Below are 19,367 nucleotides of genomic sequence, written 5' to 3'. Positions count from 1 at the left end.
TGAGGATGTCAGCCATAACGTTATAAAACGTTATTCTTTAGACTTTGGTAGATCGCGAGAGTTTACATAAGTTTCGGACTCTGTTAGGTAATATCGACATGAGGATGTACAGATGTCATCATTGTGTCACTACATCGTTATTCGTTCAGTATCAACGTTGTACTGGCGAAATAAAGGCTGCGAGTCCATGGTTACTGTTTCTACACGGCGAACAAGACAAGTAAACATGTTTCGTCGTACTACTGACAACACGGTATATTCATGCTACATACTTCCGAACTATCTAGAATAGCTTCCCAAGAACAACTTCAAGGTCATTCATGTTGTCCTCCCCAATGTTTTCCTCCAGCCATCCCTCAGCTTTCTCCACTAACATCTCCCAAGTATCCTTCTCATCTGCCAGCTTACGCTTGAAAAACAAGATCGCACAAGCTGTAGCAAGAATCTCACTCTCCAACGCATGGCCTGTAACAGTAGAAGGAAGGTCAAGCTTAGCGACTTCCTTCGAGTCAACACCCAAGACGCGTTCAAGCTCCACACTCCACGACCAGCTGCCCAAAAAAGTCTGCAAGCTTGTAAGAGCTCGTAAGGGGCCCATCTCAAGAACTGAAGTGGAGGCAGCGGGAGGAGGAGGACAAACAGGAGGAACGCTAGGACCATCATCAAAGAGTCCAAATCCCATATCTTCATCTCCGTCTGAACCCTCGTTTTCTTCCATCAGTGGCATAGCCGCAGCGTCATCCATCTCGGCCTGGTACTCAGCGAGCAGTTTCTCGTCAACTTGAGCGGTAGGCTGTGCAAGTGCCGCAGCTTTGACGATTAGAGGCTGACTATTACCAGCAGGCGAGGCCCCAAAAGCTGTGTGACCCGCAAACTGACTTTGAGAGGCACTGCCGAAAACAGAGCTGCTAGATGGAGGAGCTCCAAATAGACCACTACTAGGTTTAGCCGCTGGCGAAGCTGACCCAAAGAGACCGCCACCGGTATTGCCAGTATTGTAAGACGATCCTCCTGGAGCAGCCCCAAATAGACTACCACTGGTTTTAGCCTGTTTCGAGGCCGAGCCAAAGAAACCTTGAACAGCGCTAATGGCTTTCCACCCCGGGCTCGCGCCTGTCACTTTATTCGTCCAAACACCACGACGACTGGGTACATCGCAAGCATCCGACTTATCCATAATCCTATTGAGCGTGCTTTGGTGTAACCGAGAATGTCCTGTTGCGAAGTATCTGTCATTCTTTTCAGAAATGTCTCCTGCCTGTGCCATGTTTGTCTCCTCTCCATTATCTTCAACAGCAACGAAAGAGCACCATTTGCCTCCAACCTGAAACTTGACGCCCAGACGTACCGCCTCTCGCTCGACTAGGTCTGAGAAACGGCCCTCATTCTTTTCTTTGAGGAACTTGCCGTCAGAGTCCTTGACATTGGTAAGCCAGCCTCGGCCTTCTTCGAGCTCTTTGACCTCTTTGCGAGCTGCAAGACAGTGGATGACAGAGTCCTTCTCGGTAAATTCGGTGATAGGAATTTCTAGCTCAAGGGGACCATGATGGGAGGTGCCCTTGAGAACGACTGACTTTGGTTGCTGGCTGGGGGTGGCATCGGAGAGAAGTACATAGACAGTGGTGCGATTGAAGGGGAACAGAGGAGGGATCTGGCTCGGTGTCTGCAGATAACGTGGGACGGGTACATGGGGAAGATGGTCGAATTTGTCATCGACTTTAGGTGTATCAGCCATATCGCCGTCACCATCGCTATCGACAGATGAATCAAACAAGGAAATCGGCTTCTTTGCAGCCTGTCCCTGTTCCGATTTTGTGTTAGAAGTCTCAGCAGTGTCAATTTGGAGGCTATCCATAACTTTTTCGACCAGCTCAAAATCGTCATCGGCAGGAGCTTCCGTTTTCTGATATTTGACTTCGAGTGAATAGTCGGTAATGTGAGGAAACAAAGCGCCTTTAAGCATACGAACCACTTTCTTGTCCATCTTCTCATTATCAGCAACGGTTTGAGCAAACCCGTTACCTGCACGAGCGACACCTTCAATCAGAGAGGTACTAGCACCAGCTCCAATCCCTAGAGAGAAAACTCTGGCCGTACCCTTACTCTCAGCGACTTCGTCGTTGATGAGCTCGAAAAGCCGATCTTGATCCCAGATCTCGCCATCCGTGAGAAGGATGACTTCAAGGTTCATATCCCTATATCGCTTCTTGAAAGTAGCTTGGAAAGGATCGTACATCTCGGTGCCACCGTAGTTGGCCAGGAAAGTTCTCACATGCTGAACTGCTTGGTCCAGATTCTCTTGGTTGTATGTTTGGGATCTTTCCCAGAGAAAAGTGAAAGAATTTCCAAAGCTGCAGATGTTGAATTTGACACCAACAGGCATCGACTTGAGGAAAACCTCAAGTGCGGTTTTGAGATTAGAGATCTGATTGGACATACTCGCACTCCGATCGCAGATGAACACAATCTCGGGCTTTTCGGCAGGAAGTTTGAACTTGGGTACCAATGTTGTCATGATTGCACGCTGATTAGGAATTTCGGGATGAGTTTCTAGTATGGCTGACGGCTCTCCCAGCTTGGTAGCGACCACCTGTACAACAAAGTCCTGCGCCAGATGGGTTTCTCCTTGCTGCAATGTTGCAGAAGCCCGTCGAAGGGAAGGTTCTTGTGACTTTGTGGTAGACGTTGTCCCGATCTCAACAGATAGGGGATGGGAAGGGGACTGTATGGATTTGATAGAAGATCCATCAGGCATTTCGGCATCGACTGTGAATGAAAAGCCTTTCTGTGGTATGTTGAACCCGGTAAACGACTGAGCAGTTCCATATCGTGGAACAACTTGTGTTGGAATAGTAAAACGAATACCATCGACTTGGGCATCATGCTTGAGCTCGCCAAGATAGGTGATATCGACGTACACCTTTTCGCCGGCTGGAACATTCCCGATAGTCGTGGTAAAGACGTCAGCGGCTTCGAGGGACTGTTTGAGAAGGCCAGCCACTTGGCCCTTCGCTTTGGCTTCATTGTAGACCTGCTGAGCCTTTTGGCGTTCTTGGACTACGCCCTTGATGGTTTTTGACCCAACAGTGCAGGTGAAAGCGACGACGGAGACTCCGTCATAGAGAGGGAAAACATAACGAAGTTCTTCAATGGTACTGTTGGTTGGATTGATGAAGGTTTGTGTGAGATTGGTGCGAGAGGTGGTAGCGAGAATGGTGGTATGGGCCTTGACCTCGACCTGGGGTAGATATTTGAGGTCATAACCGACGTAGATGTAGCAGCCGCAGTTGGTCATGTTGGTGACACTGCGACTGGGTTGACCGAAGAGTCCATAGGACATGGCGATGATGGTTTTGTTGAAAGTTTTGGCGTTAAAGAAGGGCGGTACGAATGGACGTAAGCAGATGAATGAGGAGTTGTGTTGTTGAGATGAAGAATGCAGAAGATAAGAGCAAAGGACAGCCAGAGTTGAGATTCTTATAATGACAGTGAATCAATAGAGTTCTCGCTGTGACTCAATTCTGTGCCGCCGTGACGTTGTTTGACTTGAGCTGAATGGCTGCCTCCTGCCTGTCGATTCTGCCTTGAGCAGTTGATTGGTGGTCATGTCACCACCACATGAGATCTTTGCTCTGATTGGCCACATCAGCCACTACTCTGTTGCCTGCGGCGCCAAGCTCCTTCTTTCGAAGAATGCTGTATAAGCATTCAATTAATTAATCCAATGATAGAGGGTGTGCTTACAGAATTACATGGATTCCCCAAGTTTCATTCAATTCATTGCTCGTTTAACTCGTTGAAATCCGTAATTTACTTGCTGCAACTTGTTCAAATGCTGCTGCCTCAACCACGAATCTTGCATTATCAATCCGTTGAGGTTGACAGAGCAGGGACTTTTGCTAGATCAAGACTTCAACAAAGAGAGGATCGATTATTTAGAGCCTTTGCAATAAATGGCCCCAATGTTGCACCAATCTGGTGTTAGCCATAGAAGAGACGTGTAAGTCCTGACCAATAGAGTTCAGGTCGGTAAAAGTGTTGTGGATCAGCCCAAGACATGATTGATCACTACGTAGCGGTACCAGTAGGTATGATTTCCACTTCTTTCAATTAACCACTCAACTCATGGCGGCGTTTCTGAAACGACTTCGCTGGCCTAGCCGCGTATGGAAGCCTCTGACATTCTCGAGCCTAGGATACCCGCGAATACCCTCAAACCACAAGATAGAAGAAGAGCTTATTCCAGGCTATGCCGCGTCACGATACTATCCAGTCTGCATTGGCCAAGTCTTGCACAATCGGTACCAAGTGGTAGGGAAACTAGGTTTTGGCACAAGCTCGACGGTTTGGCTGGCACGCGACTTGACGTACGTGCTTTTGCTATTACTATTCAGATTTGGCTGATACAGAGTAGCGGTCGACGACATGTGGCACTCAAGCTCTTTATAAACGCCCAATCCTTGGGAAAGCAGTTGGATAGTGAGCTTGCGGTGTACAAGCACATCTCTGCTTCTTCGTCAAAGTATGAAGGACGAACTGCTGTGAGAGAAGTACTTGACACTTTTGATGTTGCTGGACCCGATGGAATTCACAGATGCTTGGTGCATCGTCCATTATGGGAGAGTGTTTTGACATTCCTTCACCGTAACCCAATAAGAAGATTGCCTTCACCAGTGTTGGCTTTCATTCTGCATCGGCTGTTCCGTGCTTTGGACTTTCTTCATACTGAGTGCAAAATAGTTCATACAGGTGAGATAATTTTGTCCAAAGAGGCCAGATACTTCCCTGACTAATCGTAAGTAGATATCAAAGCCGATAATATCATGTTTGGCATCGGTGACGATTCAGTCTTTGCTAAATTCGAAGAACAAGAGCTTCAGCATCCTTCGCCGCGAAAAGAAGTTGACGGAAGGTCCGTTTACGCAACCCGCGAGCTGCAAATGCCCAAAGAATGGGGCGCACCTGTCCTCTGTGACTTGGGCTCCGCCGTCTCCGGTGATCTAGAGCATACCGAAGATATACAGCCTGATATATACAGAGCCCCGGAGGTTATTATCGAAGCGCCATGGACGTACAAGGTTGACATATGGAACGTAGGCTGTATGGTAAGCATTTAGATAATCAGATCATCGAAGAATAGGTTTGCCTGACTTCATCTAGATATGGGATCTTTTTGAGGGAGGCAACCTGTTTACTGGGTATGACCCTCAGCTGCGAACGTATCGTAGTAGAGCACACCTTGCAGAGATCATTGCAGTCCTAGGAAAGCCTCCAAAGTCATTACTTCAGTCCGGATCCTCAAATCACAAGTTCTTTACTGAAACGGGTAAGTCATCCAAGTACTAAGGTCAGCCACAACCAACCTGATCGGTTCTACAATAGGAGACTTTCTTGGCGATATCCCTATTCCAAATAGCACTTCTCTGAAGAAACTAGAAACCAATCTGGAAGGAGAAGACCAGCAGAAATTTCTCGCCATGATGGACAAGCTGCTCCAGTGGGATCCTTCAAAACGCTCTTCAGCGAAGGACTTGGCTCGAGACGAATGGATCATGAAGAATATGTAACTGTCCAAGTGAAGCAAATACAGGCATATGTTCATTGGTCATTTCTTCAAAGTTCGCCTTTGGTTAGTTGAAGAATTTTGACCGCACTATACAGACATTGTGTGCTGGTTATTACCTCGAGTGAGAGGAGTGATCAATGCGACTTTGTCGATCAGGTGTTTCTCAGGCTGTTTTTCCTTCTGTGTCGTGATCCGTGACGTAACGCGTGGATTCTCCGAGCTCGGAAGCCATCTTCGTATTGCCGCTGTCGTTGCTTGATATGGTGAAGAGAAAGCTGGATATTGCCTGTTCGATTACCCTAGCAAGTGCCAGGTTCTTAAGATTTGCACGATGACAAGCGAAAGTCGCAGCCGCAGTGATCGTCGAAAATTAGCCGGCAATAATTATTCTCACTCTAATTTTGACGGCAGTACAAGTTGAATACGATGAAACTCTGTGTGGTCTCGGAGCCGAAACTCTTCTAAGCTCCACTGAGCTGACCAATTTTTCGGCGCTGTCACCTGCAACGGTTTTAGCTTCAGTGGCCTCGGTTGGGGGCCGTTCAATTTATTTCCGGACGGGGATCCCATAACTTTGGGCTTTCAAGAGTGGATGCCCGATCATTTTGCAGTCAGGTAATGCAATTAAAATAAGAACCAAGTTCCTGACGTAGGAATGTGAGACTTGGAAGGAATAAGCTTTTAGCTGGTCGGTTGTTTGTGGGCCTACAATGCAACCTACAGTCAACAATCTTGTCTGTCGCTGGGCCAAATGAGCATCCTGTTACCTAAAATTAAGAACAGAGATTGAGTTGAGTCTTGGGATAAAGAATGCTACTCCAGTAGTCAAAGCAATGCGCAAGGTGATCCTGATCACTGGATATGACTGATGAATGTGAATTGTATTTGGTAACAGAAGTGTGCTTGTGGGATCGCTTCTGTGGATTGTCTGTCCCAAATCTTGGTCCATACCCTGCTTGAAGATCATAGTCCAGCCATCTTTTGATGCCCAACAATACAACCATAACAACTTTAGTATTTGAACCCAACTTCTAATTGCAGTTAATGATGTGTAAATGGTTGGTTCCAAGAATGAGAAACAGGCTATAGACCGGCCAGGAAGAGGACAGAATGTCACAACAACATTAATGCGACCGCACCAACGACCTCATGCATGGTGGCCCAAACAGCCAAGTCAATTAGCACTATCGCACACAAACAGTGAGAACAAATAATTGTGAAACAATTCGCTTGCGATTCATTGACAAAGAAAATCTAGATAATAGAAAGGAGGTCTAAATACATCCAAAGAATATCCGCCTAACCAAGTATTAACATCAGAAAAGAATTCCCCCATTTTTCCACTCTCATAAACTCCAAACTTTTTAACCCAACCCAAAAGAACTTTTTACCTGTGAAGATTACCCCCCCAATTGCCAATCCGCACACATGAAAATACACGCTAGCCACAAACAAGAGATCTGAGGGTATCGAGGGTATCCTATGATGTACAAAGTAGCGATTCGATTGCCTTTTCCTTTCCCATGTTTCTTTTGAGACTTCTCCTCCAACTCCAGTGACGTTATAAAAGAAATGAAAGTGATCAAGATATTAGATACGGTTCGTGAGGGAGATGCCAGGTGAGGCAGGTCGGTCCAGCTCAAGGCGGTGCATGTGGGCGTCGAGAGCGCTGACCGAGGTGGATGCGCCGATGGAGGTGTGGCGCTTATGGCGGGAGGGCTTCTTGGTGACACTCATCTTGCGAGGGCGACCGTTCTTCTCGGCGATGGGTGACTTGGGTGATTTGTCGTCGGCACTGGTGGAAGAGATGGAGGAGGCGGAGGAGTGAGAGGATGCGTTGCTAGTGTAGGAGGACGCGCGGGAGATGGAGGAGTAGACAGATGATCGCGACGAGGCGGTCTGGGGTCGCTCGGCGATGTCGGAGAGAATTTCTTGGGGCGTGCGAGGCTTGTTGTTGACCATTCCCAGGCAACGCTGCCACCAGCCCTTATCCTTCTCATCCGAGAACTCAACCATATCAGCCAGGGCTTCCTCTGCGCGCTCCGTCTTGTCCTCGTCGAGAGTCAATGCGCCATGCTCGGAAGCTAGATCCAGCAGGGCGGCTGCGTCGCAAGCATCGCGTCGCTTGCTCATGTCGTTCTCGTGCAGGCCGCAGGCATCCATCTTGAAGATGATCAAGTCCTCGAGGGACGTGTAGGGCAGGGTGGCCTCACCCTTGACATCGCGGACGCGCTTGGCGGCTTCGGGGAGGTAAGGGCTGAGCCAGTCGGGAATGAGCTTGACTTCAATCTCCCAGCCGGTTGTGTGACGGTAGAGAACGACGCCGGACTTTTCGACGAGGGGAGTAATGGGGTGGCCGACGATTTCTTTCTTGACGCGACCAGGCGAGGAGGACTTGCTGATGACCAAGTCGATGCTCTGTTAAGGTTAGAGAATGCTATGAGTGTAAGACAACTGGAAGGACATACTGTTACTCTATCTCGTCGCGACAAGTATTTGTTGACAGCCAAGTCCCCAATGATAGCGAGACGAGTGTTCTCGAGACCGGGAATGTCTGCAATGAGACGAACGATGTGAAGAGCAGCCTGCTCAAGCTGGGCGAAGCTTAGTCTTTGCGACATTGTGTACTGCTTTTCTCGTCGGATCCGAGGGAAAGAACTAAACACTTCGCCCGCTGATGGCAGTAAATGAATGGAAAGAAAAAAGTATAGGGAGTCCCTGAACCATCCATCTTTTTTGGGTATGCGCAGTCGGCTAGATATATGGATGTGACTCGCATGGGAAATGTTATGGCAGGTCCCTGCGTCTTGGTCGTGCGGCCCGGGCTGTCACAAAAGGACCCGCGGGGTGCATAGGGACCCAAGGACCTTACGCTTTGGGCCCTGGACAACCTAAACAATGCCCAACAACGGTCAGTATTATCAGCAGGGGTACCATGCTGGTAGCGAATGGGACAGGCTGTGTACCTGAATTTGCAATTTTATTTTTCTCAGGGTAATCCCAGCGCCGGGTCAATTGGGTTCCAAAAGACCCGAGCCCAAGGGGTAGAGAATACAGTAGAGAGTAGACCACTGGAATGCCCCCCTGTTTATGACGTTTTTCTTGGTTCAACGGTGGATTTGACTCGCATGATTCGGCGTTGAAACTTGGGTAACTGTGAATAATAAACTCTCGTATCCCAAGAAACAAAGCATCAGAAAAACAGGGAATGGAATCTCGATGGATGGAATGGATACATGTTAAGAGGTTGGCTATGTTTTTGCGGTCGGGGCTTTAGCACGGGCTCTTACCGCTGAAAAAGATGGTGTACGACTGAGATCTCGACACGCTTTTCTTTTCTTTTTTCTCTCGTCCCTGCTCTTCGGAACGAGACCCTTTTTCTTTTCTTCTTGATTCCGACTTCTCGAATATTTGTCGGAAACTCCCTCTAATTCCTTCCTTATTCTTTTCGAGAACAATTCCCGTAATCGCGTGGTTTTTAATAACTTCATTTATCACTAATTGCTAAGGATGGAAGCTAGCCCGGTAATTAAAAGTTGACAGGCAGCCCGCGTCTCCTAAGGCTCAGCCATTCGGACAGTGATCAGCGGCGTAGTAGTGAAACATTGGGCGCGGTTTCAGAATGACTCTCGCAATATTGCTGGAATGTTTCTTCCAATACTCACTCAGCCTGTAAACAACTGGAAGGTTACTTTGAAGCTCAATATTTTGCCCGACACCCCGACAACAGCAATAACAAATGCAAACAATTATAGAATCAAATATTGTCTTTATTTACTTGTTAAAATACAGAATTGTTTACTTTGCAGAGAACTGACCCAATCCCACAATCTTTTGCTGGAGTCATCTCCCTTCCTGCTGATATGCAGGGTAGGTCCATTCTTCAAGACAATGATTGAAACGCTACAAGGTGAACGCTGTTTTTCATACGTTCTCTAACTCGGTGTCTCACCTGTTATTGAACGCGACCTAGAACAGGTCTAGGCAAAGCAATTGCCCTAAAGGATGAGGCCTAGTCAGTCACCAGGCTATCAGGGTGTCAGAAGAATTGGCCGCTGGGAGCATAAGACACGAAGCAATTTGGTCACCTTCCGCTTGCTTAGGCTCGCACTCAAGTTGCTCTATTTTGGTGTTCTAAGCCTTAGACAATTCTTCTGTCACCTACCTGCCAGGTAGCTTCAACGGCATGTATTGTGAGACAACACCACTCTAGCTCAGTCCAGATCGAGATCTCGTTCGGTCGGGCATAGCGACGCGAACCCATGTGACTAGCAACATGTTTTACTTACGGTTTTGTTGTTATTACCGGTGAGAGGATGTGTGACTTGGCAACCTAGTTGTCGAGAATGACTAGCGATACTCTATTTGCGCAACAAGCACCTTGGGACCTATTCCGGGGTCTTCAGCTAGGAAGCGACCCAGAGCTCTATTGCCGCTGATGAGAAAGGACATATATACACCTCTACAACGTTTGTCGCACAGAAGAGTTGAAGTAGTCCATCCAACTCGGGCTCGGGTGATAGTTGGCTGACGGCAGATTGGATGGCAATTAGGGTAACGTACAATAGTGAAACGATGAGCCCACACAGCTGTGTTTCGGTGATTCCAGTAACTCTATCCATAATCTATATACTCCTTTCAGAAGTTGCAATTTCACGTGTCAACTGAGTCCCGCCATCTTGTGCCTCAAGATCCAAGGTCTGACTTCTTCGAAACTCCGGCCCAAGGATTTCCTCCTCGCTCTGATCATTACCATGAAACCTCCCATCCCCTTTAGGATAGACTTTGGTTCTAGATAAGGAACTACCAATACCGAGCTTACGCTCATGCTCCCTTATGATCTTATCATGTGTGTCAGACGTATTATCACTGCCGTTTCTGTCTGCCCGTTTAGCTGGTATAATGCCACCGCCGATAGTTTGTAGTGGATATGATGCTCCAGAGTTATGCTCGGGGTAGTTGCTGGAGTTGCGAGTCGTCCATTTGCGAAATTACTTCTTGTAAAGAGGTCGACAGACAGGAATGCCAATGCAGACCATTGTTACGGTTATTTCGGCGGCTGTCCAGACAATCAAGCCCATTGGATCCTCTTAACACATATTAGTTACAAGTCGATAAAGGTAGAACAGCACCTACTGGTGTGATTTGGACTTGTGAGTTTGGGAACTTCCAGAGTCCGCTTAATACCGAATGCTCCAGCACTGGGATGGATTAGAATGGGCTGATAAGAGGGAGAGGCGATTCGTACATAATACCTAGACTGAAACTAGAGAGAATCACAATCTTCTCTTTCATCTTCATCTGTAGACCTAGAATGAATAGCCAAGGGAAGCCAGCGAAGAAGAAATCGGCGACCACACAAAAAACTCCAAAGGTTAGTTTATCGAAGTATCGTTGAAGAGCCCATGAGAAGACTCACTACATAGAGTCAAAGCTACCGGCGCCGTGTCTATGGTGCAACGTCCTGGTATACGACGATCCCAGAGATATTGTGGCGGAGTGCACTGAAACCAGTAGACGAAGCATACACAGACGGATGCAGCGAAGAGGCAAGTCATCATGGACCAGATAGCTATCTTGTGCCATCTCTCCTTGACAAGTCGTAGTAGAAAGAGACCTAGGGATGCCTTTGCGATGCTCATGCCTATTATAGCGAAAGTTTGGCTGGCGGCTTCGTATAGCATTGCGAGAGGTAGGTCGTCGGGTCTGTCCGTCATGATGCTGTGTATGTTTTCACCTAAACCAAAATGGACGCCGACAGTCATGAATATGGTGTTCATAAGCAGAAAGACCTATCACGGGTAATGTCAGTGAGACTCTGCTTTGTAAAGGCGGATCTAAACTGACAAAGGCGAGATTGTACACATGATCGTCAACACCAAAAGACTTGACGACATATATCCTGGTATAAGCCCGCAGCAAGACAAAGATGAAAGTGACAAGCGTCATTGCCCACATAGAAGCAAGAACCCAATGTCCATCACCTCCCACCGCCATGATGGTTGAAGAGATATGGCTAATATGAAGATGTTGTCTTATTCAAGAAGAAAAAGAAGCCTTCTACAGTTTATGCATGTTGGTTGGAAAAGAGCAGTACTGGAACAAGGTTGAAGAAGGGGGAGCCAACGCTTTTCAAACAAGCCACAAAGTGACACAGAAACGGTCTGGACATCACTACGGCGAGTTGACTACCTGATGCGGATTGAAGAGGGGCTAAAGGCGAAGTGTTTTCTGGTCATTGGGCTTCTATTGAAGCAATCAAGCCACATTCCTGACCCATGAAGTCGGTCAGCATACCTGGGATTTTGGAATTGGATCCGAGGCATGTTGCTCAATCCTGATAATTACTGTTACTCTGTAAAAGAACTGTTCTCGGCTAATCAAAAGTTTGCCGCATATATCAGAGCATTAGCTTCAATTCCTCGGTTTTGTAAGTACAAGATGAACAAGCCGAGTGAATGTTGAGTCCAGAAATGGCCTCTGCAATTGCCGAAGCGAAGTTCTTCAGCTGAACAAAACTAACGAGGATGCAGACTACTCTATCCGCAAGCTTACATGGTGGTTACCATTGGTTAAGTGCAGTCTAATCTTAGGCATTGCTTTTTCTCCAGCCCCATGAAACGCAGAAGCTCGATGAATTTAATTTATGGATAATGCCTTTATGCGTTACCAGCCTCTTGAAAGGTGTATCCAGATTTGATTTGTCTATATCGACCAAGGAACCACTGGTTGAAACAGAACCTGATTAAATATCATCTTTCTAGGATCATCGGACAAGGCCAGAGAATACCGTCGATCATGAAGGGACTGAGGGACAACCGAATAACATCGTGATGTGGTTCCACTAGAACCATCACACTGTCCTGTAGTTCCCATGAAGAGGATTGCATACTGACAAGATCAGCTCAACCGTCCTTGTCAAAAGCGTCGTTCTTCCAATCAAGGATATGGGCGCAACGTCTAATTAATCACGAGCGTTGCAGAGTCGTACAAGACCCGTACGCATTCAGCCCTGTAGACCACTAGCGAAAAGTGGCGTCCTTGACAATAGAAACTTGATGAGGTGGCGGCAATTGATCGTCTTCGACTAAGACAACAATCGATTGTGGCTGTCTCCTCGAAGCTTAAAGCGGCAAGTTGTGCGGAGAACTCGCAATGATCTGCATAGTAGTTCTGTGCAAAATGTGAGATCATGTTATGGAAGAGAATTGATGCTAATGTCAAATGTCCTCTTGCGAGAACCATTTCAGTACGGAAAGCGATGAGCGAGACGTTCAAGCGATTGAGAATCACACTGCATAAGCGCAAATGGTATTCCATTTAAGTGGCGTTTATGATATGCTCTTGCAAAGTCTCGAATCATCAATATTTTGAACATCATAGGAGCAATAGATCCGAGTTCACGGAAGATACAACTGCATGATAGTTCTGCTCAAGCGTCTACGAGACTTTAGGTATGTAATCTGGTCCCCTTAAGCCTTCTCGTAGGAGCGAAATATGTACTATTCTAAATTTTTGAGATGACAAATTCTCAAAAGCACATTTGAGACACGGACGTTATGCCACACAAAGCATATACAGAAGTGACACATCTGTTGGTCCCTAGCTCCAACGGCTTGGTTGTGTTACGTGAGAACCAACAGTCTTCACCATAGAAACAGCCACACCGTTCAACCTGGATTCTTATATGGTATGCCAAACAAAATTGGTACAATCCCATGTCATTTCCGCCTTTGCACCTTTTGGCTTTGAAAAAAATCAGGCCTGCTTCTCACGAACCTTATAAGCAAACATCTGGTTCGACGACACCCCATGTCTATCCTTCATCTTTACAGCCGTGTCCTTACCAGCAACCGGTACACGGTACTCAAAGCCTGCTTGAGAAGTGCGACCATCAGGCAAAGTATACGGGAACGGCAGATACTCAGGTAGCAAGCCCAACTGCCGGAGAAGAGTTCCTTGATCCCAGGAGATGTGCTCGTGATAGAGACGATCTCCTCGGATATTGACTACCGCAGTGAAAGGGACTTCGGCTTTTATGTTGGTAGCCGGAACACCAGGCAACCTGTAGAAAATCAGTATGAGAACGACGCAGGATATAGGACGCTTACATCCAAGGGATTTCTTGGTTGTGTGTAAACTTGAAGATGAACTCATCGACTACACGATCTATACCAACAGTTCGACTAATCAAATCCAATTCAGAGTCCGATGAGTTATTGAAGATAAAGTTATGTCGATAGAAATCCGATAACCTATCTCGACCGATTCCACCAGTCATCTGCAAATACGTCAGTCTTATAACACCTCCACGGAAGGACGACTCACTGTTGGGATGTGATTGACGTATGGCTCCTGTACCATTGTACTCATAGTATGCTCAACCGAGCGATCGGCAAATTCGTAGTGAGTATGCTCTTCCCAGATGTACTCGAGATCAAAGTAAGGCCCTCCGACTTTAGGCTTGAGAAACTGGAGATTTCTAGTGTGAGAAACAGACTCCATGTTGTAGTCGAAGTGTTGATGGAATGGTGTTGCAAAAGCGTGGCTTTGAGCTTTGGGGTAATAGTACACGGCCCCAGATGATTTCTCAGTGTCACGCGTGTCACGCTTAGCAGCAGGTCCAACTACGTGTCGTAGAAGTGGAATGTTTGCTGGAGCGAGTCCTGTCAAGTCATCGGCGTTGGTGTATACAACTGCTGATACAATAACGGGAGCGTTCGACAAGCTTGGCGCAGCAGTGTTCCAGAGTTCTGAAGAGTATGCTTCGAATTGTTAGTAGACACCATCAATAGAGATATGGATGCTTCACCAACTAAGCCAACCTTTCCTTCGTCATACTGATCACACTGCCGCATAGCCTCCAAGACCTCAGACAAGATGTTTCCGTTATCGACGGTAGCGAAGGTAGATCCATCGATCTGAACCACTGTATAACCCTCTTCAGCCCATTTGATAAGCACAGACGGCACACCATCTTTGATCTCTAATACATCCTCGGATGTTGGTGTCAAGACCACAAGGCCAGGGCCATGACCCCGACGCGAAAGCGGAGGCAGCAAGGAGACACCTGGTCGAATCTCCTTGAGCTGGCGAGCAGGGAGTGGATTAGGCGGTTGTAAAATGTCAGCGAACATCTTGATTGGTTTGGTAGAGGTTAGATGAGTTGTACGATTCAAGTTGGTGTAGATAAGTCATCGCTTCTCCGCATTATTGAGGGGCTTCGGATATACTGTGCCACATGAGGAACTCATGGCCCGCAAACATCAAGCGTAAGAGCCATAATAGTATAGACCAGATACAACAGTGTCAAAGTTATGATAGGGCTGGGTTACTTAATTGATCAACAGTTACAGCCGGGATTATTCATTCATCTTGCCTTTCGTACACCTCTACAAGTGAAGCTCAAATAAAGATGCCAGAAAGAATATGTTCCTTGTATTTCATAAATATCAAATTCATATATGGTATATCGTGATCAAATCATCCTACAAAAGGCTGCTGGTATTCTCCAAATTCACACAATCAGACTTCTCAAGGCACATCTAAGCCTTGGCCTGCTTATCGTCAATGACCAATAAGCCAGCGTCAACACCTGCCCTAGCGAATCGATCTCCAAGAACACCGACGGTGCGCTGAAAATCTCTCTCCACGCCAAAGTCCTCAACAAGAAGGTTATCAAAGAGCGGATGCGAGCGACCGAGAATGATCAAGTCGCCTACGCTGAAGCGAGATTTGCCAACGAGCTCTCGAGCATGAGCTACTGCAAGATCGGGCAGGTTACGCACTGAGTCAACAGGAATCTCAGCAAAGGTGACCCGGCCCTCGAGCTTGCCCGAAGCGTTGTTCTTGGCTGTGTTTAGGAGGTCCATGTCGCTAGCGGAAGGGAACCCGACTGCGTTCTTTCCAAGGTCGTTACCCGTGGAAGGGTCGCTGTCCTGAGGGGCGTTGAGTGCCACATCGTCTTCGCTGAAATGCAGGTGGATGACGTGAATGGAGACATGGGGGTTGTGAGCAAGCTGAAGAGCAAATAGGAGAGCAGCGCGGTCGTCCTTGCCACCAATGAATGGCACAAAAATAATTTGGCGTTGATCCACAGGTCTTTGGACGACTGCGTTATCGTTAACACTGTGAATTGACAAGCCAGTACGAGTACGGGTCAGGGTAGGCTTCCTGGCCAGGGCGTCGTGAGGAATGCGATTAATGAAGATTCCAGTCGCACAAGTTGATCTATCAACAGCAGCCTGGACATAATCGATGTATGTTCTACTAAAGAAACGATCGTTGGTGTTGCCAGTCTCAGTCAACGCAGCAGTGGAACTTTCTTCGGCGATACCACCGTAGGTGCTCCAGGGAATGATCATGAAGTCAGACCTGGCTTCCTCGGCATACTTGACAATAGTCTCGGCGTAGGCGCTGGTTGGGATGATAGATACTTGGCCAGCAACAGCGACGCCGTTGAGGCGAGAGAAAGTTTGGAAAGCAGAGAAGACGGCGTCGCGAGAAGCGAACTCGTCAACTTCGGCAGATGCCATGACGGACGAGGTACGGTCGGTCAGCTCCATAAGCCGAACACCACGAACCTCGAACGGACGGCCGGGAAATGTTTGTGTCTTTTCTTCAGCTGGAGTAGCATCTGCGCTGGCATCGTTGATAGCAGATGGGTTGTTGTGCTTTCGGGAGCCACCGAGAAGCGAAACGAGATTGAACAAACCAGGAAGGGCATCCAGGCGCAGATGCAGGATAAGACGGTGTGTTTGAGACTTATCGAGAGCCTCTTCCATCTTATGTTCAGAAGTCTGGGCCTCAGTCTGAAGAGGGTTTCCGTCCCAGTCAATCTCTCCTCGACGCCACTTTTCGACCTTTTGGCGGTACGAGAGAGGGTATAGCCATCTTGTAAGGGGTGACGTGGTGACAGTAGTGACCTGACGCGATTAGTGGCGTGTTGGATGTAGATGCGAGATACTTACCACCGCCATGACGACAAACATCGTGAATGTTCGGCTTGAAAGAATTCCAGCTTGCAGACCAATGTTCTATTAAAGGTGTTAGAGTGGGGCTCATAGGCGACGAAGTCTACTTACCAGCACAATCAGCTCCACAAGACCCTTACAACTCATGAGTGCACCAATGGTGAAGCTCTCACGCCATAGACACTTGGTCAACCGGGCGGCAAGGGTGCCAGCGATGATTTTACCAAAGAAGGCGCAGGCGATAATCGCAATGACATATCCCCAGGTGGTGCCGTCATTGAGCAGACCAAGATCGGTATTGAGACCAGAGAGGGCAAAATAGAGAGGCAAGAGAATTGATCCGACCAGATCCTCAATCTTTTCAGTCAATTTGATGGCGAAACCACCGTCGTGAGGACATATAAGACCGATGAGAAAAGCTCCGAAAATGGCGTGAACACCAATGGCAGCTATGACAAGTATTAAAACAAGAGTACCAATTGCGCCGAGGTGGCAGACTTACCAGTGAACCAAGAAGAAGCCAATACCAGAAGCAGAGTTAAGGTAGTAATGCCTTGAGATGGACCGTTCTGGATACTATCTGTTCGTCGCAAGACCCAGAGGAAGACAGGGCGCACGGCATAGACAAGGAAAAGAACCCAAGCGACTGCAGTCAAGAATACATACAGCGCCGTGAGCCCATTGGCGTTGTTGACAAGAGCGACACTGAGGGCGAGAAGAACCCAGCCGACAACATCGTTTCCAATACCAGCAGCAAGGACAGTCACACCAACGGAGGTTGACAGAAGCTGGAGCTCAGAAAGGATACGACAGAGAACAGGGAAGGCAGTAATGGCGAGCGCAGTTCCAATGAAGAGCGCAAACGTGCCAAACTCCATATCCTTCATGGTACCCTCATCGCCATACTCTTCATAAAGACCCCACGCTACAGCGACACCGAGACCAAAGGGGAGCACCATACTGGCCAGTCCAACGCTCACGGCAACACGCCAATTGGACTTGAACATGCGCGTATCAACCTCGAGTCCAACAAGGAACAAGAAGAGCAGCAGACCAATGGTAGCGACATTAGCCAGAACGGGCATTGACTCAGTAGGGAAGATGTTCTCTTTGAAGCCAGGGATGCGCATCATAACGGAAGGACCGAGAACGATACCACCGATGACTTCTGCGATGACACGCGGTTGGCCGAACTTGGAGAGCGGCCATTGTAGAAGACGGCAGAAGATGATGATGATGATGGCTTGGATGATGAAGAGGGCGATGGGGTCTTTGGGGTTGTAGTGGATTGGGTTGAGGCCCTCGATGATGCCGCCTTGGGGGTGGGCGCTTGTGGCTGGCGCAGCCGTTGTTGTCGGTGAAGACGACATTGTGATTGACCTTAGAGTGATTCGGCGGGAATCACAAATTGTTCTTTCGTGTCTCGATCGGTTCGTGCGGAGGAGGCGCAGACGTAGAAGACGTCGCGGGAGGATGGAGCCTCTATACCAAGAAGAGGAAACAAGAAGACAAGATAATTATACAAAAGCAAGAACAAAAGACAAGTGAGCGGCGACTGGCGCTGGGCTCCTTTTTGTGCGTTTGACACCGGAGAGATCAATTGAGGACCAACAAGATGGGATTGAAGGGAGGAAGAGGCGGGGATCATCTGCTGGAGAGAACACAGTAGTGGAGCTGCCTTATGGACCAAGGGTCTAGGCTGTCGTAATGGAGGGTGGCCGCCAGTGATGCATCACCTACCTAAACGACCAGGCCTGTTCAAATTTGTCACTTTCCTTGCGTTATCTCTACTGTGTCAAGGGTCTTTTCCTGTTGTGCTACATTGGCTAAAGTCGGTAGAGAAGATAACGCACTATCAACTGTAACCAAACACAAGTATAACCCCAATTGTTGCCTTCTGTCGAAAAGTTCCGAATTCTCAAGTACCTCAAAGTTGCACGACCATCTCCCCTAGCGTGTGAGCCAATTCAGTGGAGAAGGCCTGGGCAGAGCCTTGGCAAATTTTAGTTTTGGTCAGTACAGGTGAAACACCCGGGCTTGTGATTGCGCTGAGACGGGCGCAGAAGCACAGCATTACTGGACTTGACAGCTTATTTTGTTATGGTCCAACATGAACATCCTCATGTGTCAAAACCGTTCTTGGCGGTTGAGGCGGAGAGTTTCGTCTGTCGATAAAGTTTTGGGGCACGCGGCAGTTTGTGGAGTGATGATGACAGCAGCCCAGAAGCTCAGCCAGGCTTTGTTCAGTGGAAACGTTCACAGCACCAACAAATCACAACCTGGGTACCCTTCATCCAGGTTTCTCTTCTGTTTGTTTGCCAACCGAGTTGCCCTTTCAACAGCAATCCAGCGACGATCTGAACCAGGGAATGCACTCCTTTGTCTCATCTCCCTTGCCAGACAGGAAAACGGATAGCCTACTTACTCCCCGCACCGTCACATGTGATGCTTCCTTCCCTCTTGATAAAGGAACCCCTGTAGCTCACGCGCCGTTGTGTCTCACCGCCTGCGTCTAGACCCTTCAAGATCTGACATGTCTTTGTGCTTGTTTCCGACCAAGATCGGCTTGATTGAGCGAAACGTGAAAGAGGCTGAGCTGCTGACTTGGCATTTAATGCACGAGATGCAGTCTGAATGGTAATTTATTGGTGTTGGGTCTTTTGTGTAACCAACCACTTTGGCTTCCAACTGTCGCGGATTTAACTCCAGGCCTTGGGATGCTGCAGAACCCTTAGACCTGAGGCTTCACCTTGTCAAATACCGGTGAGGTAGATCAAAGTTACACTGCTTGTTACAATGCATTGTTGAACGGCAAGTCTCTGGATCCA

The 19,367-nt window shown here is 47.9% G+C and overlaps 6 protein-coding genes across 6 annotated transcripts; 1 reads left to right on the top strand and 5 right to left on the bottom strand.

Moving 5' to 3' along the window:
- Nucleotides 1-111: 111 nt before the first annotated feature.
- Nucleotides 112-3,524, bottom strand: B0J16DRAFT_341051 (von Willebrand factor type A domain-containing protein). Its single transcript, XM_046127786.1, has one exon. It carries the CDS (start codon nt 3,338-3,340, stop codon nt 284-286), a length of 3,057 nt encoding a protein of 1,018 aa, XP_045982848.1. The 5' UTR covers nt 3,341-3,524; the 3' UTR covers nt 112-283.
- Nucleotides 3,525-4,112: 588 nt separating this feature from the next.
- On the top strand, nt 4,113-5,936 carry B0J16DRAFT_341049 (serine threonine protein kinase, CMGC group). The gene is made up of 5 exons (XM_046127785.1): nt 4,113-4,367; nt 4,415-4,749; nt 4,804-5,105; nt 5,161-5,326; nt 5,383-5,936. The coding sequence occupies exons 1-5, from the start codon at nt 4,126-4,128 to the stop codon at nt 5,565-5,567; spliced, it is 1,230 nt and encodes a 409-aa protein (XP_045982847.1). The 5' UTR covers nt 4,113-4,125; the 3' UTR covers nt 5,568-5,936.
- Nucleotides 5,937-6,968: 1,032 nt separating this feature from the next.
- Nucleotides 6,969-8,310, bottom strand: B0J16DRAFT_125323 (uncharacterized protein). The gene is made up of 2 exons (XM_046121685.1): nt 8,035-8,310; nt 6,969-7,984 (listed from the first exon to the last, which is right to left on the bottom strand). The coding sequence occupies exons 1-2, from the start codon at nt 8,185-8,187 to the stop codon at nt 7,157-7,159; spliced, it is 981 nt and encodes a 326-aa protein (XP_045982846.1). The 5' UTR covers nt 8,188-8,310; the 3' UTR covers nt 6,969-7,156.
- Nucleotides 8,311-10,191: 1,881 nt separating this feature from the next.
- On the bottom strand, nt 10,192-11,563 carry B0J16DRAFT_355692 (uncharacterized protein; the record flags this gene model as incomplete). The annotated part of the gene is made up of 6 exons (XM_046129425.1): nt 10,192-10,528; nt 10,562-10,655; nt 10,703-10,767; nt 10,815-10,932; nt 10,986-11,358; nt 11,414-11,563. 6 exons carry the CDS (start codon nt 11,561-11,563, stop codon nt 10,192-10,194), a joined length of 1,137 nt encoding a protein of 378 aa, XP_045982845.1.
- Nucleotides 11,564-12,919: 1,356 nt separating this feature from the next.
- B0J16DRAFT_362705 (uncharacterized protein) lies at nt 12,920-14,733 on the bottom strand. The gene is made up of 4 exons (XM_046129829.1): nt 14,379-14,733; nt 13,895-14,331; nt 13,678-13,847; nt 12,920-13,631 (listed from the first exon to the last, which is right to left on the bottom strand). Exons 1-4 carry the CDS (start codon nt 14,701-14,703, stop codon nt 13,325-13,327), a joined length of 1,239 nt encoding a protein of 412 aa, XP_045982844.1. The 5' UTR covers nt 14,704-14,733; the 3' UTR covers nt 12,920-13,324.
- Nucleotides 14,734-14,980: 247 nt separating this feature from the next.
- On the bottom strand, nt 14,981-18,186 carry B0J16DRAFT_125314 (Sodium/hydrogen exchanger family-domain-containing protein). Its single transcript, XM_046121684.1, has 4 exons — nt 17,042-18,186; nt 16,651-16,988; nt 16,537-16,602; nt 14,981-16,491 (listed from the first exon to the last, which is right to left on the bottom strand). Exons 1-4 carry the CDS (start codon nt 17,907-17,909, stop codon nt 15,112-15,114), a joined length of 2,652 nt encoding a protein of 883 aa, XP_045982843.1. The 5' UTR covers nt 17,910-18,186; the 3' UTR covers nt 14,981-15,111.
- Nucleotides 18,187-19,367: the final 1,181 nt, after the last annotated feature.

Source organism: Fusarium flagelliforme (assembly GCF_020744385.1).
Source record: "Fusarium flagelliforme strain FIESC 12 MPI-CAGE-AA-0113 chromosome Unknown B0J16scaffold_4, whole genome shotgun sequence".
Classification (NCBI taxonomy): domain Eukaryota; kingdom Fungi; phylum Ascomycota; class Sordariomycetes; order Hypocreales; family Nectriaceae; genus Fusarium; species Fusarium flagelliforme.
Note: the sequence above shows the minus strand (reverse complement) of the source record. Positions and strands in the feature narration are given on the sequence as shown.

Coding starts and splice junctions, on each gene's coding strand:
- B0J16DRAFT_341051 (XM_046127786.1), bottom strand. CDS start 3,340: ATGTCCTATGGACTCTTCGGTCAACCCAGTCGCAGTGTCACCAACATG.
- B0J16DRAFT_341049 (XM_046127785.1), top strand. CDS start 4,126: ATGGCGGCGTTTCTGAAACGACTTCGCTGGCCTAGCCGCGTATGGAAG. Junction 4,750..4,803: donor GTGCAAAATAGTTCATACAG/GTGAGATAATTT, acceptor AATCGTAAGTAG/ATATCAAAGCCGATAATATC. Junction 5,327..5,382: donor CAAGTTCTTTACTGAAACGG/GTAAGTCATCCA, acceptor GTTCTACAATAG/GAGACTTTCTTGGCGATATC.
- B0J16DRAFT_125323 (XM_046121685.1), bottom strand. CDS start 8,187: ATGTCGCAAAGACTAAGCTTCGCCCAGCTTGAGCAGGCTGCTCTTCAC. Junction 7,985..8,034: donor CGCGACGAGATAGAGTAACA/GTATGTCCTTCC, acceptor TAACCTTAACAG/AGCATCGACTTGGTCATCAG.
- B0J16DRAFT_362705 (XM_046129829.1), bottom strand. CDS start 14,703: ATGTTCGCTGACATTTTACAACCGCCTAATCCACTCCCTGCTCGCCAG. Junction 14,332..14,378: donor AGGAAAGGTTGGCTTAGTTG/GTGAAGCATCCA, acceptor AACAATTCGAAG/CATACTCTTCAGAACTCTGG. Junction 13,848..13,894: donor ACGTCAATCACATCCCAACA/GTGAGTCGTCCT, acceptor ACGTATTTGCAG/ATGACTGGTGGAATCGGTCG.
- B0J16DRAFT_125314 (XM_046121684.1), bottom strand. CDS start 17,909: ATGTCGTCTTCACCGACAACAACGGCTGCGCCAGCCACAAGCGCCCAC. Junction 16,989..17,041: donor GGCTTCTTCTTGGTTCACTG/GTAAGTCTGCCA, acceptor TACTTGTCATAG/CTGCCATTGGTGTTCACGCC. Junction 16,603..16,650: donor TTGTGGAGCTGATTGTGCTG/GTAAGTAGACTT, acceptor CACCTTTAATAG/AACATTGGTCTGCAAGCTGG.